General features: G+C 41.8%; 1 protein-coding gene across 8 annotated transcripts in view; it reads left to right on the forward strand.

Moving 5' to 3' along the window:
- The first annotated feature begins 1,212 nt into the window (after positions 1 to 1,212).
- Positions 1,213 to 23,590, forward strand: part of DACH1 (dachshund family transcription factor 1) — a 356,604-nt gene continuing 334,226 nt past the window's right edge. For all 8 annotated transcript variants that reach the window (XM_027647038.1, XM_027647015.1, XM_027647020.1 and 5 more), the window contains exon 1: positions 1,213 to 2,269. In XM_027647038.1, coding sequence (XP_027502839.1) covers positions 1,530 to 2,269 — 740 coding nt within the window. In that variant the 5' untranslated portion in view covers positions 1,213 to 1,529. The remainder of the gene's footprint in view (positions 2,270 to 23,590) is intronic.

The following is a 23,590-nucleotide window of genomic DNA, read 5'->3' on the forward strand; positions in this document are numbered from 1 at the left end:
TTTAAACAGGAAGAACTAAGTACGCACCGACTCCTGATTTTGCACACCCCCATCTGTACCAATGGTCATTTCTTTACCCCTTTAAGAGTGCGAAGTGCCCTGAAGACACGCAGGAGAGAAAGCCCCAGCTTTTCCCGACGGCGTCAGCTGCCGAACCCCTCTCCAGCCCCATCCCGACCGCGGCCAGGTACCGCGCCACGCCGGGCGCGCCGCCTGCCGCCCGGCCCACCGCGCATGCGCGGGCAGGCGTCGCGCTGACTTTGCGCGCTACCTGGCGCGGAGGGGCTCGGCCGCCGCTGCGCGGGGTTTGCGCGCCGCCGACACCTGTTGCGCGGCGGTACCTGCGCGGGCCGCCGTCTTTCCCGGGGCCGCCCGTTTTCCCGTCTCCTAAGTTACTTGTGTGCCGCCGCAGGCCGTCTCGGCGGCCTGACCCGTAGTGCCCTGTCCCCTCCGATCCAGGGCCGCCGCAGGAAAGTCCTCTGCGGATGCTGCCGCCTGGGGCTGCCCGTGCGCGCCCCGCGCAGCCGCCGCCGCCGCCCGCGCAACAAAGGGGACCCTCGGCAGCAACTCCCACGCCGCCGGGAGGAGCGTCTGTGGTCCCGGGAGAGCAAGAACAGCAGCAAGAGCAACAGACCCGTCCGGAGTTTTCTGCTTTTGGCTGCCCCGGCAAGGTGTGCGGTGCCCAGCGCCCGCCCCGCGCCTCGGCTCCCCCGCTCCCGCCTGGCTTTGGGGGAACGCTGGAGACGCTCGTGTTTCTCCACAAACTGTGTTGACAAGCGGCTGTTGAAAGGGGCTGGGAAAATGACATCTCATCTCTGGTGGGGTGAAATATGAAACATGTAATCTAACGGTTCCTGAAGGGGGGGGGGGGGGGGAGAGAGAGAGACTTCTCTCCGTCTCTCTCCCTGTTTTCCTGCTCCGGGTTCCTGGTTGGGTAATTTGGGTTAATACTACTGAGTGAGCCTTTTGCTGCTTCAAAGGGTATTTCAAGTTGCCGGAGCTCCTCCCCTCCGCACCGTGTGACAACAACAACTCGTCCAGCGAGCGAGCGAGCGGCGGCGGCGGCAGCAGCAGCCAGCACTTCCCAGCTCATTTTCTCTCTGTCATTCCCCTCTCAATCTTTGATCAATGTACTTGCCAGAGAGAACCGAAGTCCTTCAAACCTCCTCCTTTTCACCTTCGTCTTTAACGTGGTGCTAGAGCAAGGACCACAAAAAGAAACTGCCCTCCCCCTCCCCTCGGCCCCAGCCCCGCCGCCCGGAGCGGACTTCTCCTCCTCCTCCTCCTCCTCCGTCCCCACTTGCGGGACACTTTGTGCGTTCTCTCTTTCACTCTGCCCCCTGCTCTCTCGCTCGCCGCAGCACCTGATCCGGGGTTATCCCCCCCTTCTTCTCCCCCCTCCTCCCTTCTCTCCTTTCCTCCTTTTTTTTTTTTATACATTTTTTTTTTTTAAATTTTCCCCCTTTCCCCTGCGTGCGTGTGTGGGAACTTTTCCCCCTCCCCCAGCCCCCTCCGCCGTATATGTGACCATGGCCGTACCGGCTGCTTTGATCCCTCCGACCCAGCTGGTCCCCCCTCAGCCTCCGGTCTCAACTTCTGCCGCCTGCACCACCACCACCACCACCTCCTCGTCGGCCACCTCGTCGGCGGCCACCTCCTCTCCGTCTCCGTCCATCGCTCCCCCGCCGGCCGCTTCGGGGACAAACCTATTCCGGCCGGAGCCCATCGCAGCGGCGGCAGCGGCGGCGGCGGCGGCCACAGTCACCTCCACCACCAGCGGCGGCGGCGGTAACGGCAGCGGCGGCGGCAGCGGCGGCGGCAGCCCCAGCCTGGGCACCGGCGGCGGCGGCAGCAGCAGCGGTGGCGGCAGCGGCGGCACCTCCACTCCCAATGCCAGCGCGGCCAGCGCGGCCGGCAGCCTGCCCGGCAAGCCCGTGTACTCGACCCCATCCCCGGTGGAGAACACCCCCCAGAATAACGAGTGCAAGATGGTGGATCTGAGGGGGGCCAAAGTGGCCTCCTTCACCGTGGAGGGCTGCGAGCTCATCTGCCTGCCCCAGGCTTTCGACCTCTTCCTGAAGCACTTGGTGGGGGGCTTGCATACGGTCTACACCAAGCTGAAGCGGCTGGAGATCACGCCCGTGGTCTGCAACGTGGAGCAGGTCCGCATCCTGAGGGGGCTGGGGGCCATCCAGCCCGGGGTCAACCGCTGCAAACTCATCTCCAGGAAGGATTTCGAGACCCTCTACAACGACTGCACCAACGCCAGGTAAGAGCCGCAAGGCACACGCGCGCCCCGCCGGGTCGTCCCCCCCCCCGCCGCCGCCCCCGTCCCACCCCCGCGCGGTGCGGTCCGGGCGGGCGCTGCGCCGCTCCCCGCTGCCGCCTCCCGCGCTGCCCCCGCGCCCGGCCGGCCTTCTCCGCATCCGGCGGCGCTCCTTCTTGGTGGGACGGAGCGAGTGAGGGGGAAGGAGAAGGGGTGTTTGTGCCCCCCTCCCGCTGCGCCCTGCAAGTGTTGCCCTGTCATTGTCCTCTTCTCTCCCTCCCGTCCGAGGCGTGCCGGGGGCAGCGCATCGCGGGAGCGGAGGGCCGGCGAGGGTGGGGAGGGAGCAGCAGGGCCAAAAAGTGCTTTCTGAGCGACCCCGCTGCTCAAGCTATCCCTGGATGTATCTTTAAAGCGGGCAGCTCTGGGAAAAAACCGCCCGAAGGGTGCACGGGAGTGGGCGGGGAGCGGGGGGACGGCGACACAGGCACTCGGGTGTCGCGTTAACTGGGATGGGGTGCGTAGCTGCCTCCCGGGCGTCGGGCCCGGTCCGGGGCGGTGGAGGCCACTTGGCCATCAGCTGCTGTCACACATCCGAGGGGGCACGTGCACTTTTTGTATAAGGCTGTGGGGCAGTTGCCACATGGCGAACGGGGGAGGTGGAGGGAGGGCGGGAAGACAGCGAGGAGGAGGAGGAGGAGGGGGCGGCGGCTTTGCTGTGGGGTAGTGGGGAGAGGTGCCAGGCGGCCGGGCTGGGCTGCTCCCTCGGCGGGGGGGGTGGGGGTGGGGTGATGGTGTCGGTCCCCGAGGAGCAGGTGCGAGCAGCTCCCGGTACCCGCCAGCCGGGGAGGAGGCGACGGGGGCAGCGGGAGCGCGGCAGGGGTTTGGCCAGGCTGGATCCTGCCGCCGCGCAGAGTAACGCGGGCGCGGTGGCGGGAACGGCTCCGGGGGCGGGGTGCAGCGCTGCGGGCGGTGCGGGGGCACCCGCGCACCCCGCGGGCCGGGGGGGAACCGCGGAGGGGAGGTGAGCCCCAAACTTGCCACAGCCGGAGAGGGGTATCGGAGGGGCGAGAAGGAACTGGCAAAAGAGGAAATTCCTGATGCAATAGCAGCCGCCTTTGCAACGGAGGGCGAAAGCGTAGGGCTGTTATCTCTCAATCTAGGTTACAGGGCTGAATCTCCTCGATAAGGAGAAGGGATCGCATAACTGCCGTGACCCCGAGATCAGAGCGGTCGGAAGCGGCTCCAGTTCCCGGGGGCTCGCCCTGCCTCGGGCGGGGGCGGGGGGCTCTGGCTCTGCCGCGCTGGAGGGGCCTCGGGAACTTCCCACGGAGGACGTCGTGGACAAAGTCCCGGTGCTATTTTCAGTATACGCAAACAAACAGACCGGGCTCGTTTCACTTTCCTATTGTAAGATTTCAAGGTGCAGCAATAGCCAACACGCGGGGAATTCACCCCACGCGATGCCGTGCTCCTGCCCGTCCCGTCCCCGATGGCGGGGGGTGTGACATCTCCTCCTCCCCCCCCTTCCCGATTCAGCGGAGGGTGCCTGAGAGTCATTAGCATTGAGCCAGGCGAAGCAGAGCACTTACTCTGCGGTGACTGTCGCTAGATGGATTGTTGAAGTTCCTGAATATTCAGGGCACCAGGACAAAACAGCCTGGAATAACTTCCAAGCGCTGACATAACTGTAGCTGCTCGGGTAACTGTGCTGTTGTTTCATGTGGAATCAACATGAATATTAATAGCTACGCTTAGACGATCTTTGGTTTGGGTTTTTTTGGGGGGGATGTGTGTGTGCGTGTGGCTTGTAACTTGTAACAACTCTGCAAGAGTTCCAAGGTGGTCCTTAAAATAAACTCATGGAACTTTTACTTTGCCACAGTAATACTGTGTGAATTTTAATTTGAACATGTAGAATTAAGAAATAGAGAAACTTTTTTTTTTCTTGGTGGGGGCAGTATGGGGACACCAATTCCTGGACTTGGCAGGGTTATAAAAGGGTTTGGCAGCCTGGTTGTAACATGGCTTGATTATGTCAACAGCACAGAATCGGCTGTGTTTCAGCTGCTCCTGAGGTCTGCTGTGTTATCATCCAGTGTAGTAGAAATTACAGTAGTGGTTCAGAAGTGAATAGGATTTGACCCTTAAAAAGTGTAATTGTAGCAGACTTATTTATACGTCCATTAAGCAAATAAATTAATGGAAATTATATACAATAGGTATAGGAAATGTATTATTACAGTATAGACGAATAAAGCAAAGTGGGTCAGTGAGTTTTTGTCAAAATGGATGATGTCATTGAAAGATAAATCTATATTTGCTTTCTGGATTTCCCCTCTAAGACATTGCATTCTGATTCTTCTTTCCTTACAAATGATTTTTAATTATTTCTGACGTTACAGTAAATATGCAGAATATTTTGATCTATGCAGTTTAGTGATTTAAGCGACCTTTCCAGACTCTCAGTTACTGCATACTTTAGTTGGGTGATGTCTTTTTGTATCCTGGGTGGACACTTTGCGGTTGAGATGGAAGCTGTAAGAGCCAACTCCATCCTAGCGGCTAAACTGTTATACTCATCAGATTCAAAAATTTCGAACCAGCATCTTATCGGTGTTATATTTGTCTCATAATCAGCTGATGCACTCAAGTATGCTAATCCGTTTTTGGAAAGCTTCATCAAGGTTAATATGTTATTTAATCAAAAAAGGCATCCAAATAAAGCCATTACTTTGTTGTTCTTTAAATGGATTGAATCGTTAGTTGCCAGTTGCTGTGGAAATAATTTGTAATAACTTATTTTGAGATGGAAAAGTTTTAGACATGTTTCAGCAAAATGATACATTTTAACTGTGATATTGCTATTTAAAAAAAATCAATAAAACAAAAATCAATAAAACACCAAGGGATTTTCTATTGAATGCTTAATGTGTAGGTCTGTAAAGTGAATTGGTTTCTGTGTTTATTTGTGATACTACTAATAATAACATGATACTGAAGGACCTTTTTCTAAATTAGGCTTGTGTATCAGTTCACTGGAAAAATAAGCTTCCGTTATGGAAGATGACTTTTCTTTTCTGGTCGTACTGACCTTTGCTTTTATTTTCCTCATAAAAAGCACTGGCCGCCAAACAGAAATCCAGGAAATAGCAAACTGTGCATTTAGCTTAAATTCCGATTAAATGGTTTGACATTAATGGGATGCTAGAAAGCCATATGCCAAACAAATAGGGGAAGGATAAAGGCAAAACATGGAAAATATTTAAAGCTACTAGATGCCAATCGGGTCATGTTTCTTGAATGTGTGGGTGAAAGAGAGGAGCAAACTCTGCACTGGATGTCACCTGCCTAGGATTAATGACCTGGAAGCTATTGATCCCAGATTGTTTCCGGTCTCTTGTGTTTTGAGCACTTGTGGAATTTTGCCATGCTGGGTCCCTTCGTGGAGTTTTCCCATAGACTTAGGCTGGCTTTGGATCATGCCCACATGAGTAAAGGCTGAAAGCCTGTGCTTTCTTCTGACCCCCCTCCTGTGGCCAGGATATGTTAATCTTTTCTGACATTTGAAGATGATTTTGAATGAGTTCATTGACATTCATACGTAAAGTGAGGAATTATTTGCACTCTTTGGAAGGTATTTACAAATTTTGGAAATCAACCTAATTGATTTTTGAGTATAAAGGGGAAAGATGCTGACATGAAACAATTCTCTTCAAAGCGTGTCTTACAGGGCAGTTATTCAGCCCTTCTTTGCTAGCTTCTGCTTCTCTCGAATTATGTGGACCTAGCATGTCCTTGTTTACTGAATACTGCATACTTGCATAGCTTTTTTTCTTTGTATTAATTAAAGGAGTGTCTCACTCAGGTTAGTACAGATCATAGATACTTTAAATGAACAGGTCAGCAGGTGCTGCTGAAAGGAGCATCAAATATACTGTACCTGTGGTTTATATTGATGACCTTCCTTCTTGCCACAGATTATTAAAACATAATCAGGAGAAATATGGAAGGCTTTACAAGCAAAGATGACTTCTGGAAGGCCAGAGGATAAATTGTAGTCACTATATAGAAGGAGTAAAAGGTTTGAAAGTGGTTTCTTCTGACTTAAAAAAAATAAAAGACTGCAGTTGCTCATAATAACAGTACTTTAATATCCCTCTGATTGTATGTATTTATTGGTAAATATTGTAATTTAAAAGCTGGGATCCTTGGACCGTACTTATTACAACAGAATAGAACTACTTATCCCTTTAATCTGATACTTAGTCCCTGGCACGGTATTGGATACTTGAAGAAGGGAACACTTCTCTCCCGTGAACGCTGGCTGCCTGTTGTGAAGCGCTGCCAGTGCTGTTCCCGGGAAGCGCTGCCGGTGCTGTTCCCGTGCAGGGAGGTGAGGGCCTGCTAGTGATGGGCAGCGGGACATTTTTTTTCCTGATTGCTTCACCTGATCTTCCTCAAGTATTTAATTTGATTAATTCCTTCTTAATCTTCTAGCTATGAAGATTGATAAAGTTTTGTGGTGTTTTTTTTTTCTTTTTTTGAGAAATCTTTTACTGGCAGATGTAGTTTATATAAAAAGTCCAGTTTTATTGTCAATTTTGTATCAACTTTACTTGCAAGAATGGGTTATATGAATAGCTTTTTTATTTCCATAGACCACTGCCATCTCTGTTCAAATGCTGGGTTCAGTCTCAGGGTTCCACTCTCTTTCTGCAGCCACATGCCCCTCGCCCTGGGGGTGCTGAGCCCCTGCCCTGGGCACTGGAGCAAGTGTCCCACACTGTGCCCCTAGGAGCTGCACTCAGGGGCCTGCTGCTCCCACCTGGGGCTTCTTCTCTGCTACTCCTCAGCACCATAAACTAAAATGCACTTAAAGTATTCTTATTTACTACTTGCTTAATATTTTGTAATCTGGAGTGTGTTCTGAATGTTTTTTGGAAATGCTAATTTTGTTTCACTGCCTTCCAGTATTTCTTCTGTTTTTGCCTGTTACTAGATCATTCCAGGCGGCTGTTTTTTGCCTATCTCTGCGATTCATCATCTAAACTGAATTGCATACGAAGCAGAGAATTTTCATACACTGGAAGGAATTTTAATATTTTCCTTTTGAACTGTGTAATTGATATATTAAATTGTTACTGCAATCTCTGCTGGTCTGGTACAGGTAAATCTCTTTCACCATTGTCAGTGTTGCCTAGTCATGGAGGAGCTTTACAAGTTTAGCTGTAAAAATTCATTACTGGCTGCAGGATAGCAGAGAGATTAATCAGAAACTACCAAGTTTTGTCTAAATTGTGTGAGCCAGTGAACCAAGAGTCTGAAACAACCACGATGCCTGTCTGGTTTTAAGCAACAGGACTCTATTTAGATCCTCTTTGTTCTTTTATAAGTTAAATATGTTTTGTTTTAAAAATAACGTTTGGGGCATCTGCTTTGCATTATGAGTTAATTCCATTCATTGTTTTAAAATAGTGATTAACCTTTTGCAAATTATATACTGCACACGAACAGTAATTTTTTCAATAATCTTTAAATGTGCATGCTGTAACAGCGCCATAATGTGGACTGACATAATAGGAATTGACAGTAAATTTTTAGTTGCCTAAATACGTATTTAAATTATAGAGCTGAAGAGTCATCTGCAAAAAGCTATTATGACCCAGAGACTTAATTGATATATAGATAATTTTTCCAGTGTGAATTAAGGAAGAATTTTTCTTTTTCCATTATCATTTAAATTATTTTCAAAAATCCTGAAACATAAGCTGAAAATCTTTATATTTAGAATCAAAGTATGTTTGTGACTTGAAATGATAATATCCAGGTTGCTTCGAGGAGTAACTTTATCCTTAACGCATTATGTTCTACTTACTTATCTGATACGATGCTCAGCTGGGAGCATCTCCTAACAAGTGCTGATGTTTCATTTCATAGGCATTGTAGAATATTGAAGTGTAATCTATTAAATATGGAATCTTAGCATTGACTGTGAATAACTGTGAACAGTTTTAAACTTCTCTTTTTTTTTAGAGAAGAAAAGGAAAAAGGATAGTAGTATATTTTCCGTAGCATAAAGTAGAAAAATGCTGTCACTGAATTTCTTGAGAGGAAGGATCAGCATTTGATCATCCAGTTACATTCCAATCTGGAATTCTTCACTCTAAATCACTGATAGCAATAAGCTGGGAAACTACACTGGGAAAGGATAACGCTGTAAATACTGAATACGTGCATTCCCTTCTGTGAATTTCCATAGGTCTCTTTTGGAAATGGGATATTGGACCAAAAGGACCCTGAGTGACAGTTCAGGATGCATTCACCACCACGAATGAAACTGCTTGCATGAGTTGTGATCGAGGAAATGGATCACAAAACGTATTTTAGTTCACGTTGCTTTAAACAATGTTTTGTGATAATTACATTTAGGGTCAACATCCTCCTGGGGCAGATGGATTAATATATACAATACAGTTTGCAGAATTGAATGGAAGGATCTTGTAAATTGTGTGTATCCAAACAGTTTATTAGGAATAATGAGACATTTTCTGAAATAGTGTAAGCCTTTTTTGTTGCTATTCGTAAATTATGATTTTGATATAATAAAATAGTCCAAAGTTTTTACTGTGTACTTCTGAGAATACTCCAGTGGGTAACACTTAATATAACTTTCTGTTGATTATTCTGTTTCAAGATACCCTGTTCTCTCCAAAACTGATTTACTGTAGACATTTTCTTTGCATCCTGCATAATTTGCATCTTCCTTGTGAAGAAGAAAGTTATTTCAGTATGAAAAACAAATATATTTTTGTTAAAAATATCAAACAGTGGTATTTTATGGGCACTGCAAGGCTGAAGTTTGCCATAGTCCAGGAACAGTGGAGTAGGTGCAATTAAAATTTCCCAGTGTACCTCGCCACGCTAAACGTATGTTCTTTTTCCATTAAAATAATACAGTGTTTTAGTAATGCACTTTTATTCATCCTTAGAATTTGTAGAATTACTCTCTGAAGTGGCCAAATGTCTAAATTCTGCCTAAATTCCTTTTGATCCAAAACAAACTTGGGTTCAAGCAAAGCCTTCAGACTTGTTTTCTTATTCACATAATAATTTTGTGTGATAATAAATATACTGAAAAAAATGCACCTTAGCTGTTAAGACATGTATTTTTTTATGTTCATTTTTTTCCCTTCGATTGTATGACTGAACGAGCGGGCACACTAGGTGTGCCTACCGATTACCCGGCTGACAGAGTAACACTTACGTACTGGAATTGGATCGTGCTGGGGAGAAAGGGAAGAATGAGAGTACCTGGGCCTGCTGCACACACTTTAGCACAATTGACAGCTGAAATATATTTGTAACATTACGATGCCGTGATTGAAGTTCATAACTCTGAATAATGTTCTTGCTAGAGCACTTGTTAACGATACTGTATTGAGAACAGGTAATACGTATTTTACATTTGGAATAAAAGTTGTTGTTTGCGTCATCTCTCATACTTGTATTTACAAATTGTTGAAAGCTATTTTTAAATCTTTTGGGAAATGTTTTCCTTTTTCATCTTACATAAAATGTAAGAGATCAAAAAGAAAGCAGTTATAAGAAGTAAACTATAAAGGAAACAGGGAGTATATACATATATATTTTATTACAATTTAATTACATCTTTTGTAACCTTGATTTCATGTTGTTCTCGTACTTACTAATGATTTTTTTTTTTAAAAAAAAGTGCTAGATCATGGTTTTATATATGGGACAGAAAAAACTGCTTTCAGGTTATAAGTACTGTATTTTTAATCGAAGTACAGACAATTCATTACATTTTTATCGGTGATAAATCTAGCCAGGATTTATTGATAGTTTCAGCATTTCTTAAACAAAACATTACTAAAGCTATTATTTTAGAATTATTAATTTCCCAATGTAGTAAAAATATAAACTTAATAATTTAATTGGTTTTATGGTTTTTACCTTATCTGTTTTTATGAAGCATCTAATTTGTTTCTAGTCCCTGGGTCTGCTGTAAAAACCTTCCTTTGTTGGACAAGGTCACCTGTAGGACTTAGTTATTTATATTAAAATAAAAATACTGTGGTTTTAAACTATATGTATAACTTTAAGAATGTGGATAGTCCTGTTGCTTCAATAGCCTACATACATCTTTTAAACCAAGCATGTGCAATGTATATTTAGAAGGGCTATAAAAGAATCAGTTGACATCTTTGCTAGGAAGCTGGCTTGCTGTATACTTTCTTGCATTTGCAGGGACAATTTGAAAGGGTTGAAAAAATGCTTTAGATTGAGTGTCCTATAAATTAACACTTGTTGCATAAAAAAGATTAATGATACATTTTTTAATGCCTCATGCATTTAATGCAATCTTAGTGTTTTTGTGAGCATTCTTTCATAGTAATTAATTTTAGGAAATTAGGACAAAATCTTTGCAGGAATGAGTATCAGAGTTCGGTATAACCTGTGGCTTCATGCCGTCTCCTGGGATTTTTTGTATTCATTTTTATAGCACAGATGCAGCCTGTCTCTTTTTGAAGGGAAAAGGCATTTCCAAGATGTGTACCATAGTTGTCGCTTGTTACATTTTAGTTCTGATACTCACAGGTAGTTTGGTGGGAAGGAAGTGAAACCATTTCCCAATTGTCTTTTGTTTCCTTAAATTTCGACTTAAAAGCTAAAAAAAGAAAAAAAAAAAGGACATGGGGAGAAGAAAATATCTCAGGTGGTGTTAAGTATATAATAAGGAATGATACAAGTGAAAAGTCATATGTTCTCTTTTTCTTTCTTCAAAAAATACATTTATTTCTTAGCTTATTAGAACAGTTTGTACAACATAAGTGATACACAGTATTTTATTATTTCCCTGCCTGTATCTACCACTAAAGGCTAGTTTCATGATTCTGTTGTCTATTTCATCATAATGTCGTTCTAATTCAAAGCAGGATCGGTTGGTTTTGGTTTTGGTTTGTTAGGGATTTTTTTAAGCCGATACTCATAGCTTTTAAAGGCCAGGTTAAAAAATAAACATGAAATGCTAATAAAATATTATGTCTTACATTATTGGATATTATAGATGGCTTGTGATTCTACTGACTCTCCTTGAAATTAGTTTGCTGCTGAAATATGATGTTAAAAATGTCAGTAATAGAAAACGAAGCTCATGCTACAGTAAGTTACAGTTTAAAGTATAGCTATGTATAAAATACATTTTTGAGAAACTATGAGAAAAATGTATTAGACATACTAATTTACCAGCATATATCTGTTTCAGGAGCGCACATGCAAATCATGTAAGGGAGGAGTCATAATATTTTCTGGGCAGGGCATCAGCAAGGTTTTTAGTCGACATGTTTGGGTATAGCCACAGCTGTTGGATTGGCTTAAGGCCACCTCGAGGTACAACAGGTGGGACATGGCTAAGAATCAATAAAACCTTCAACAGATTTTACTGTTCAGAGCTTCTCTGGCATTATCTCATCTCAATAGAGTGACTCAAAGAGTGGAATTTGTCTTGAGAAGCAGCAGCCCACCTCCATAGTCTGTAGATGTCAGGTTTACACACTGAGAAGGCAGTTTGCTCAAAGACCCTGAACAATTTCTTTGTTACCCTTCCTCTGCTCTTTGAATCTGTTTAGTCGACCCAGAAGGCGTGTGGTCCCACACGGATGGATCTGTGTTGCTCAGCTGAGTGGTCAGACACAACCCATCATCATTCTGGCCTCATTCCAATGAAGTTCAGACTAGTACACAGTGGATGGGATGTGGTGTTAAAACACAGCACTTTCAGGTAAATTGAAGGAGTGGAGCCTCCATTGCCTTTAGCTCTCTGCTGCTGAGCCTGTGCTAATGTGGGTCTGCCAAGTATAGGTTTCATCTCTTCTGGTGATCCTTTTTGTGGTTTTGTCTTGTGTCTTATTTTACATGTCTTATTTCTTAGATTAGGAAAATACAGTGATGTCATAAGAGGTAATAAAATAATAGTTATGAAATGCATTGTGAAGCATAGATGTAGTCAGAAGTATTCCAAAGTATGACTACATGAGTAAAACATTTTGACATTAAAGGAGAGAAGGATGTCGTTAGTTAAAACTGCTAGCATTGTTATGTGATAAGGTCATCTGCTCTTTGGTGTGCCAACCAATGAGAAAAAACTATTTAATTTTTAGAGGTGAAAAATACAGTCAACTATTTCTAAATACTGTTTTGTGAAATTGTGTTTCACCCCCATAAGTGGTTTTCTGTGTAGAAGGTGTGCTCTAAACAGGATGGATCTATCTTTTTAGCTTGGCTAATTGCTTCCTCTCAGAAATCCAGAATGCATGCAGATCTGAACTTGTAGCCAGGAAAAAGTGCTACCATGCTTCAAAGTGCCAAGGACCTCAGGGGACAAAAACTTGACCTGGTTTTATGAAACCATAGAATTACATTTATACAAGTTAGCCCATGGGAAAAGAATGAACTGATCCCAATTCATTTCTAGATTCTGGGGCCTTATGGGTCACATTTGAATTCTCTTCTACACCTGTTTGTCTTCTAAATTTTTCTGAGGACATTTTTAGAAACTTACTTTACATTAGGTATGGGTCATATGCCTAATATTTAACAGTTCAGTATTCTAATTCTTTAAAATGTCTAATGGTTTCTCAATATAATTAAGCTATAAAAAGTTTCAATTATAGAATTTGTTTGGTATGGGCTAAATCCTCAAACCATGAACTCTCCCCAGGGCTTAGTAAGTAAGGCTTTGTTTTCCTGCATGTGAAATAGAGCAGGCAGTGACTGTAGTCAGTACATTTCATATGGGCCATAGAAAAGAGAGCAGCTCTGCAGATGGGTCATTGGGCTGTTCACTTGGGACATGGCTCAAGGTTCAAAACCTGTGGCTCAAGCGTTACCCGGTGAGACAGTTTACAAGAAGACTCTGAAGACTCGATTCTTCCTTCCTCCAAAATGACCTTTCTCTTTCCCTCAATTAGACTAAAAATTTGGGTTTTGGGAAATCTTGTTTCATGCCATGTCTTGGAATCAATTAAAGTGATGAGTAGGTGCTACCATGGTTTTCCTCTTTCAATACTTTGGTTTGAGCTAGAAGCCTAAATACCCTAGGGTGAGTGCTTACCTTTCTCTGGTGAGGTGGTATGGTATTTATGGTGTCCAAGTGTTCCTGCTGGTGTAGTGCCAGGTTGGACTATGACAGCTAAGTTGAAATAGGGGGCCCTAAGGACAGGGAAGTGTTCCTTAGTTCATATACTTATAGGGTTACATTAAAATTAGAATTAGCTTGCATTTTGATTTATTTAACAAACTGAGTGTTCTGTTCAGCTTGAGTTTGCCTCAGCAATTACTATCCCACAGAGACTCTGCAAACCTTCCAGGCTTCGCTTTCACCTTCTTTTCCTATTCTCAGTCAGTCTTTCCCATCCTTGAAATGTATTTTCAGTACTGAAACTGGCATTAAGTGCCTTCATAGGTCTACCTGTTTCTAGTGAATGAGTGACAGATTTGGATACTACTAGTCCAGTATAGATACTTTTCCCTTTAACACCATCTTAACACTTTAGATCGAGTGAACAGCTCTGCTGATGATCCCTGGCTGTAGGCTTTTTGCTCATCAATGTGGATGTAGCAGAGGAGGCTAGTTCCAAGATTGTACTCCTTTTATTTGCTTGAGCAAAAAGGATTGGTAGGGGACAAATGGGTATATAATGATGTTACCAAAAAGTAAGAAGATACTTATTTACTCTGGTTAGTTGTTTTTCATACCAGTTTTCATACCATGTTTTTCCATACAGACTGTATTAAACCTTTCATGACTTTGCCAGTCTGGATAATCAAACTGTTTTATGAGGCATCATTGTAGGGCCATTATCAAGGGCTTGTGCTTTCTTTGACTGACAGAGTGAAGGGCAGGTCTTCTAAATGGTGATTACTTGTCACTATTATGTATTTATTATAAATGTGTACATCATGTCCCTTTCTAATTCACTTCAGAGAAGTGGTCATATTGATGCCTAAGCTCTTTTTTTTTTTTGTCTTTCTCTAAGTCAGCCTTATGCTTTTAGCAATTCAGCTTTGTTGATACCATCAACAGGTTTGACTGCTATGTGATGTTGATATCCTAAGTGGGTAGAAGGGGACATTTTTTTCCAAGACATAGAGAATGGTTTTGTTCCCACATGATTTTTAATGGAAGGTAGGGAAGTCCACTTGCATTTAGGGGCTTAAACATTTTTCCTATTTGCTTGGCTTTTCCTTTGCAGTTCTGTTGTTCATAAGTTGGGTAGAAGATGCATTAATTTTGCTGTATCTAGAGTAAGTATAGATGAGTCTAGTCTAAGGCTTTTGGCTTATCAATAAAATGTTTTGGCTGGTTTCTGATTTTGGTAGTAAATAAGGGAAATCTTTAAGATCATCCTTCATTGTGATTGAAATGTTTGTCTTAAATTTTCTTTGCATCTAAACTAGAGAGGAAAAAAATCCTTTGTTATCTTTTTGATTCATAGAACAACAACTCAGAATGAAGGAACAAATTCAGATCTTTGAAAATTTAAACTCTTCCTTTCCCTTTCCTCTTCTTCTGTTTATTTTCTTCTCCTCACACACCTCTCTGGATTTTGGAGAAAATGAAGATGAAAATCTACAATTCTTCATGGAAACTCTATTTTATTAGGCACTGTGGAAACTTTAGATACAGAGGATTCTTAGTGGAAGCAGTTGCTAACCCTAGCAGAAGCAGTAGGGACAAGAGCCCTGAGGCTATAGGGTTGGGAACATGCTGAAGAGTAGCATAGTGAAGAGGCAGAAGTGAAAGGCTGTTTGACAGCATGTTAAAGCAAATTTATCTGGTGTTAGTCACATGCAGCCTTACAAGTTTACATATGTATGATCAAATTTTCCGTCTTTGGGTCACAACTGTGTCCTTTCTCTTCGCTTAGTAAGGCTGTGTTTAGATTAGTGCCTGAGAAGGCAAAGAAGGCTTGTTGCCTATAGCATGTCGGTAGGATGATTCAGAGGATTAAAATTTTGCGGGTCCTTAAATGTTAGCAGTATTGGTACTTGAGTTTTCATAAGCTGGAGTTTCGCAGATAGCAGCAACCAAGTGTAGGAGCAATCAAAGAACATTATTTGTAATCAAAATATGAGTTAGGTGTTATAAAACAACTGGTGGGTGCTTGTGTGCATGTGAAATTTGCTTACCCGAGTAATCCCATTGATTTAAATGAGAGCATTCATGTGACGAAAACAAGTTCAGTGTGAGAATGTTTAGAAGATGGTGACCTTAGAAATGAACAGTCGTCTTTGGAAGGATTCAAAGGATGGTTATTAAAACTTAAAACTGAGAGTTGCTGTTTGAAGGCAGAAATGGCTAGAAGGTGTTCGAGGAACTCACCTGCCAAATAATAATGCATTTCAATGATGCTGGGTAACTCTGCCTCAACTTTCTTGTACTCTTTTTTGGGTGGATGGGGGAAGGGATGGAAAGGAGGGGTGAGAGAGGGACGGTGACAGCAAGGCTGTTTGTTTTTCCCGAAAGTTGTTTGTGATTTCAGGTACTCATGGGAAATCTCTTGATCAGATTCACATCTGTTCCTGTCAAAGTGGGTGCTAAGATACCGGTCACCCAGCAACCATGTCCAAGAGGGAATTGGGCCGATAATAACTTCAAAAAGGAATGACAGATGCTAGATTAGGATGAAAGACAAAACGCATGAAAAATGAGCTTGTTAGAATAAAAAAATTGTTCAAGCACCTTCATGCAAATTAAATGAATATCGAACATTTGCATGCAGTAATTTCTACTTTTTCTGTTGATTGAGAAGAAATAAAGATGGTACATATAAAAACATAAATGTAATTTTTTTTTTGCACCAATTAACATACAAAGCAGTATCTTTCTTCTAAAAATGAGATTAGCCACCTGGGTGCTTGGCTGTATCCCACATATGTCACAACATTTTTGTAATGTGTGTGCTTCTGTTGAAGGAACACCTTATCTAATTCTCTGCAGCAAAACAAACAAGGAAGTGACCTTATAGTAATTTTAAAATACTTTAGGTTAGCATGGGTCTGTTTTTTTCAGCTGCGGTTTTCAGAGCTGAATTATTTCCTGCTGTCCTTGAATTCAATAGGTATAATGTGCATTAATAAAAGATCACATAAGATGAGTTCAGACCAAATGCTAAGGTTTCCTATTGACTGGCCAAACAATACATATTTTAATACACCATGTCTGTCAGGATAACATAAAGAAGAAATAGTCACTTTTCCATGCCTATGCATTAAGATAATTTAAATAATCTAACAATTTTATTATTGAAATGTTCGTATAACAGTCAGAATTTGGAAAAGAATGATAAAATGTTCTGATTGAGAAAGGACTCTGTGTCTTGGTTTAGCAGTGTCTAATGTGGTCACGTACAGAAATTGATTTTCTTCAGAAATTAATTAATTTTTCATATCGCCCTAAGCTGCAGTTAAAAAGAGTGCATACTTGTCTGTTTTTTCCAGAAATATTGCCTAATCATATTAATACCATTGCCCCAAGGATGAAAAGATAATTGTACAAATGCATTTGGAAATATGTATCACTGAGTATTTATGATTAAATTATGCAAATGACCCAGCTCTCATCCTTTCCAGACCCAGATTGTCTAATTAGGATTGATATGCTGAATAGATGTTCCAGAATTTGAATACAAGCATGTCCAAAGAGCAGAAAATTGGAAATGACAAGGCTGAAATGCTAAGAAAAGTGTCTTTCCCTTTTATACTTTACTAATGTGGTGTTAGCAGTTGCAGTTTTTCCTTTGGCTATATTGTGTGACTCATGTGTCCTACAAGAAATAAGTCAGGAAAGAAAAATCAACTTTCATAAATAGCATTACTTTGTTCTGGACTTATTTATCTTTAAAAGTCTGCTAGTCATTCCTCTTCCCTTTAAAGCTTTGTATCCTTCATGTTAAAATAATGATGTATTCCACATAAATTACTTCTTAATTTGGAGCACTGTTGTTTGTAGCTTGTCTCCAGCTGCCAGCTGCTGGTGCAAGATATTTAGCTCATCAGCTTCTCATATATTCAGATGAGATTTACACACCTAACAATTTTAAGTTTGGTGGGGGGGTTTTTGGGTTCTTATTTTATTTGAATTCACAATTCCTTAACGTAACAACCTTTTTTTTTTTTTTTAAAGAAGAGAACTGATGTCTCATTAAGCTTGTTTGTAGACATTCTGAGTTGGAATAATAGCTATCAACGCTCTACAGCATTTAAATCCTTCTTCTTCAGTGGACTGGTTGTTCATTTGTCCCTCTTGGGAAGCTGGGAGAAGAGCTCGGTTAGGAGCAAAGGAGGAGTAGCGAACTGTCAGTACTTCAGCCATTGTTAGCAGCGGGAGTCGCTCCCTCTGAACTCTGTTGGCTCCTGCTACCCATCTGCGGGATGATGGATTGCTATGTTTAATACATTTCAGCTTTTGTCTGTCATAGTGTGGATAGACAGCGCTATCAATGATTTCAGCAGTGATTAGAGCGCTGGTTGTATCCACTGCTATTGGGCAGGCAACTCCCAGGAATGTCTGATGTAGGAACTCCTTGGTACTCTTGCCATGCAAATGACTTGCTTGGCTAACTTGAGGTGGTTTTAAACACCTACCAAAGACTGCTGGGAATTACTAAATCTGCACAGCCCTCCTGGAACAAAATTCAGACACCCTGCAAATGCGCTGGAACCAACTATAAACGCTCATCCTAAGCCCAGAGAAAAATGCTTCGTGCTTTTGATAGGTGGGGGTGGGAGCAGGGATGCATTCAGGGGGTGAGTGATGTCAGTGATGCTTGGCCCATCTGTACTTAAGTGCTTGGCTACTGGTGAAATGGTAGGAGCGCAAGGGTTGCGTTGAAGCAATGAGATACGACATGACATGTGTCATACAAGGATTTGCTAAGCCATGGGTGCTTTGTGATTCACGAGTCCACAGGCTGAATGATTTCAGCCACCAGAGAAGTCACTGTACACCAGCACAACATATGCCCTGAAGTATCTTCTAATAATTATAAAATGGTACAGTGGACATATAAATTGGAAAAAAAGATAATTGTCTCATATACATTACTTTAAACAAGCGGATATATGATATAAGTTGTTTTCATTATTACCATGTTAATTTTCCACTTAGAAAAAAATGTTATTTAAAATCTTGTGTGAAACAGTATTGTATTATAAACAAATAGATAATTATGCTTGCTAAAGCATATAATAACTGGCTTTAAAAGATGCTTGACCCAGTTTTCTTGATTTGGACCGTTGCCCACCATGACAGGCCAGGCTGAGGATAACTTTCACTTCATTTTGAACTGTGGGAGGAAGGGAATTTAAATCAGAAGATATTAATCATCCTTGATTTAGCTTTCTCAGTAGAAAATTTAATTTACAGAACCAGAAGAAGGAGTAACTACTAAAAACTACCATTAGCAAAAGTGGTAGCCGGGCTTAAATGTGTTTTCTTTACCCCTACTTCTCTCTATATTCACTTGACTGTGGCATTGTTCGCCTTTTAAAAATTTCTTTCCCTTTCAGTGTTCAACTGTTGTGGCTTTGCTTATAGGCAGTGGTATGTAATTTCTCTGTTGTGCTTGCTGGAAATCTGAGCTCCATAGCACAGTCATGGGATGCCATTTTTATTCCTTTTTAAGAGGATCCAGGCAGTGACAATGCTCATAGGGAGGAGTGTTCATGCTAATTAAAAGCTGGAGTTTACCTTTAAAAAAAGCATTGGCAATTTGCCTGGGAGAAGATTCTGTCTTCAGTCACCATTTTTAATCTACTTGGCTGTTGGGAGTTATCTTCACTTTAAGAGTTGTCTGTTTTTAAAAGTTGTCTGGATGTTGAAATAGTTTCTTTGACATTGTTCCTAAGTGCTCACTTGCCATATATGATGATCAGAGGATCTGAGGGCTCTGTGGAAAAGAGTATCAGTAATAAGGAGGGAATAATCTTGTCATTTGCGGCTGTCAGCTTTTCTCAGTTTAGGCTCCTTTTGTTACCAATATGTGACTGTGAAACAAGGAAACTTGAAGCATACTTTACAAATTTAAGAGAAAAGTTAAATAATATATTCACATGTTTATATGTAAATATATTTAAACATAAACAAGTGTAACACATTAAGCCTTTCCTGATACTTTTTTCTCCTTTCAAAGAAATATCATTTGGCTAGGGGTTGTTCTTCTGCAGATATCAATATCTGGAGCATTCTTACACAGAGGAAGTAACAGCAACTTGAAAGTTAATGATAAACAAGTGTTAAATAAATCCACATATTAGTAGGTGATGTGTTAATAAATGTATCACATAAATATAATAGGTAAAGGAATCAGAAAAGTGGTTCCTTAAACAGATAAAAGTCTCTGTTGTTTATATTCCTTCTATAGAGGTAAGGCTGTGATTTGCAGCCTTCCTTGATAGCAGGACTGGTTTAGATAATTTTGTCTCTCTTCTGTTTCCTCCAGGCACCACGACCGCATTCCTGTACAGCAGTGTGTGACCATTTTCGGCACAGGATCAGGTCTAGGTTGAAAATGCTGTCTACTTCCCCTCTTCTCCTCCCCCTCCCTCCCTTCGCTCCCCTGCTTCTCTTTCATTATTATATTTATTAATCCTCATCTGTTTTGGGAAAACAGTTCATCCTGTGTTTTCATCAGCAGTGGTGCTGTTACAAGTGAACGGGCAATGGAGACAGAAAGGAATGATGGTGGTGGAAGGAGGGGTGGAAACCGTGCCTTCAATTTTATGTATTATCATCCTGTGTGCCATGAAATTTTCCTGCAACCTAAGGGCAGTGCCCTGATCCTGGCCTGGGAGATGAACTGTGGATTACACAGTGGTTTTAACACTTTGTTTAAAAGGAGGAAACAAGAGGGGGGGTCAGCTCTAATGAAGAAAGAAGTAAAATCTTGGAAAGAAAAATGTATGAATGCAATGGAAACCACTTTCCTCTCTTGGAAATCTGCTTTACTAACTCTTTTAGCTGGCCTACTGTGCATTGCAAAACGAATGGGGTGGCTGGCTGAGGTAAATGGTTGATTTCAGCCTTTGGATGCTCCCTCTGGCCATGTTCTGCTGACAGAGAAACTGAGATGTGGCTGTGCACCATCCTCCATGCCCTTCATATCTTGGCTTGTTCAGGGAGAGTAAACCCACTTGTTACAGAGCATCCTCTAGTCCCTGGGAGGTGCTGCACAGTGGAACCCTGGAACTTAGGTCAAGCCTAAGTCTCCGTTGGTGGAGTGAAAGCCTTAAATTATTCTGCTTTTTTGAGTGGACTTACATCACTCGTGCATCTTGCTTCCTTTGGGACTATTTTTCCCATTAATGGCATAATGTTAGTACAGAAAGCACCTCCTATAGCTGTGCAGGATCAGACAGTGTCACTTAGACCTCTGGGTTCTGATACAGTATTAAATTACTGACTACTGTTTTACTGTGAGGACCTAGTTTACAACAGTCCTGCCAAATGATGATGGAAATATTGCACTGTCTGTAAGAAAAGCTAGGCTTTGATAACCTGTGCACTTGTCACAGGCGATGTCAATAAAATTATACTAGTTTGCACTTCTCTAGGAATACTTTGTTATTATTAATATTAGTATTAAATCTGTTTTAAACAGCAGTTGATTTTTCAGCAGCTTTTTGCAGATGTGAGGGAAACACATCTGAAGCAACAAGATCCTTGTCTACCCAGAAACAGTGGGAAACTCAAAATTTCCTTGGATGGGCATGGTTTTAGCAAAACTTCACTCTGTTCAGAATGGTCTGACTTCACTGTAAACTGGGTTCCACTGTGCTAATCCTCTTGGAATGCAGCAATTATCACCTACCGTATAGGTGTTAAGTGCTGAATTTCAAAGGGATTATCACTTTCCTCGTTCCGTGGCTAAGCTAGAAGAGAAAAGTTGTTAGTACTTCTAAAGGGGAGGGAAGAGGGGAAGAAAAAAAATCTCTCTTGTTTTCTTTCTGTGGTTGCCTTCAGTCTGGCTAAAGCAGAGCAAGCTGGGTTTTGCTACAGCTAGTTACTTTGGGTTTGATCTTCATGAATTCTAAAGGCATGTGTTTCCATCCCCTCTGCCCAAAATACCCTTCTTTTGTGGAAAGAAGTAAATATAACAGCCATTCAGAACAAAACCCAAAAGTTATGTAGGTGGACAAAATTATATAGGAAAACCAAAGTTCACTATATCCTTACAGTATGTTTTCATCATCTGGAAACTTTTGTCACGCTAAGTATGTATAGCAGTACTTCAGATCTTCAACAATCTGTAGAAGTTGGTATCTTTTCAGTCTAAAAAAATAATTGATGGCTTTACTGATCTTACAGACAGAGCACTGGAAATGATCCGAAGACTATTTTTGTGCATATGCTTTTTCCATGTACCTCTTCTTTAACTGACATACTAATATTTTGTTCTTCCACTAGCTCTATCTACAATACATGTAATACTAATTTCAGATGATTGTTGGATAAAGTGGGATTAGTGTCCATAACCCCTCTTCCCCTTTTTTATATCCATGCCTAAGAATCTCTCATACATGGCTACTTCTGTAAGTGCTTGCTTCTGCAGTCTTCATCTTCTATGCACTGTTGTCTGGGTACATAATGGGCAATGAAAGCAGAGCAGAACCTGGCTACCCTAACAGTGCACCCTGGAGACCATGCAGCAGCCACAGGCGGTGTGAACTAAATGGGGAATGGTAGTTAGGGAGAGGGCATTCACATCTGGGGAAGGATTTAAGATGTTATAAGTGAGAGAAGTGGTTAATAATGGGCAAGAGAGGGCTGCCTTATTTGTGAGGCTGCAAAATAACCAAAAGAGGCTTTTAGAGAAGGCAGCATTTGGAATTTTATCGATGATGTGAATAGAAGGCTTCATGGAGGGAGGGGTGTAGATACCAAGTTGAAAGATTGGCTTCTAGCCTGTTATTTTTATTTTCACTATCACTATTGGGATGAAGAATGATAACTTCTGGCAGAAGCATTTGGTCTAGAGTTGGATTTCTCAGAGTTAAGAATTTAAAGTTGTAGTGCTGGAAAATGGGTTAGAAAACATGGCAGTTTATTCACAGTCAGATCATAGAAATTCATGAGTTCCAGAATTAAGCTGTATCATGGTGGTTAAATAGCATTTTCCAGGGATTGCCGCAGAACATTTCAATAAATGATGAAAATTTTCTTATATTAAATAAAATATTTTAGATATTATAACAGTGCTCTAAATACGAGATAAATTATCTTGGTGCTGGTAGGGTTAATTCCTATTACAAGAATTTGTAAGATGCGTGCAATCCATTTTTTTTTGAAAGAAGACATAAGAAATTGTGGTTCAGTTCTAAAGCTAACAATATTTTCCTGGGAATAACAATCTCCTCCTTAAATGATGTGAAACAATTTGGCAGAAGAACATATTCTGCTAAACTTAGGAAGTTGTAAAAATGAGTATTCTTAATTTTTAATGAATTTCTGAAATATTAATTCATTTAGTCCATTTTTGATGGCAGTAATGGTTTGTAGATTTTATGGGGTATTTTGAGCTCTAAGGGGCTTAACTGCTTAACTTTCTGTATCAAGATGACAATATTATATACCACCAAATGTCCACAGTGAAGAGAAGGTACTTCGTATTGTTGAAAGTGATGCTCATTAAGGTCTGCTGTGCGTGCAAAGAAATCAGTATTTATGTTGATAGGGCTTTAACACAGGCTGGATGCCAAGAAGCACCATAGGACACAGCTACTTGTTTTAGGAAGTTGGGAGCACCTTGCCATTGTAGGATGTCCCATTATTTGTCTTGTGAGTTCTGGCATTTTCTCTAATCTGATTTCATCATAATTTGCGTACGTGTTGTATGGAATTTCATGCTATAGAAATAACTTTACAACTTTTGTGTGAAAAAACGAGGGCATTTTAAAGTAACACATTTCTTCCATTTGTTTTGCTGCCTCTGTAGTGTAATGATCCCAATACCAAAGAACTACAGCTCCTCCTTTGTCAGCAGGATTTATGATAATGTCTTGCTGTTTTTGTAAATTATGTAACACAGACTGTTCCTTCTTTGTTATATAGTGAAATTTAGTAGGTTGTTTTAATTGTTTGATTAATTTTTTTTTCCTTTGGCATTTGTCTACACTGAAATCTAGTGTCTGAGATTTACTAGGATGAACAGTCGAGAAGAGCGTCTTTTGTCTGAATTTCTGAAGATGTCAAGAGGTTTAGGAATGTTTTTGATAAGTCTTTTGTTTTGTGAAGTCTAGAAT

Source organism: Corapipo altera, unplaced genomic scaffold, assembly GCF_003945725.1.
Source record: "Corapipo altera isolate COAL_440 unplaced genomic scaffold, ASM394572v1 0, whole genome shotgun sequence".
In the NCBI taxonomy this organism is placed as follows: domain Eukaryota; kingdom Metazoa; phylum Chordata; class Aves; order Passeriformes; family Pipridae; genus Corapipo; species Corapipo altera.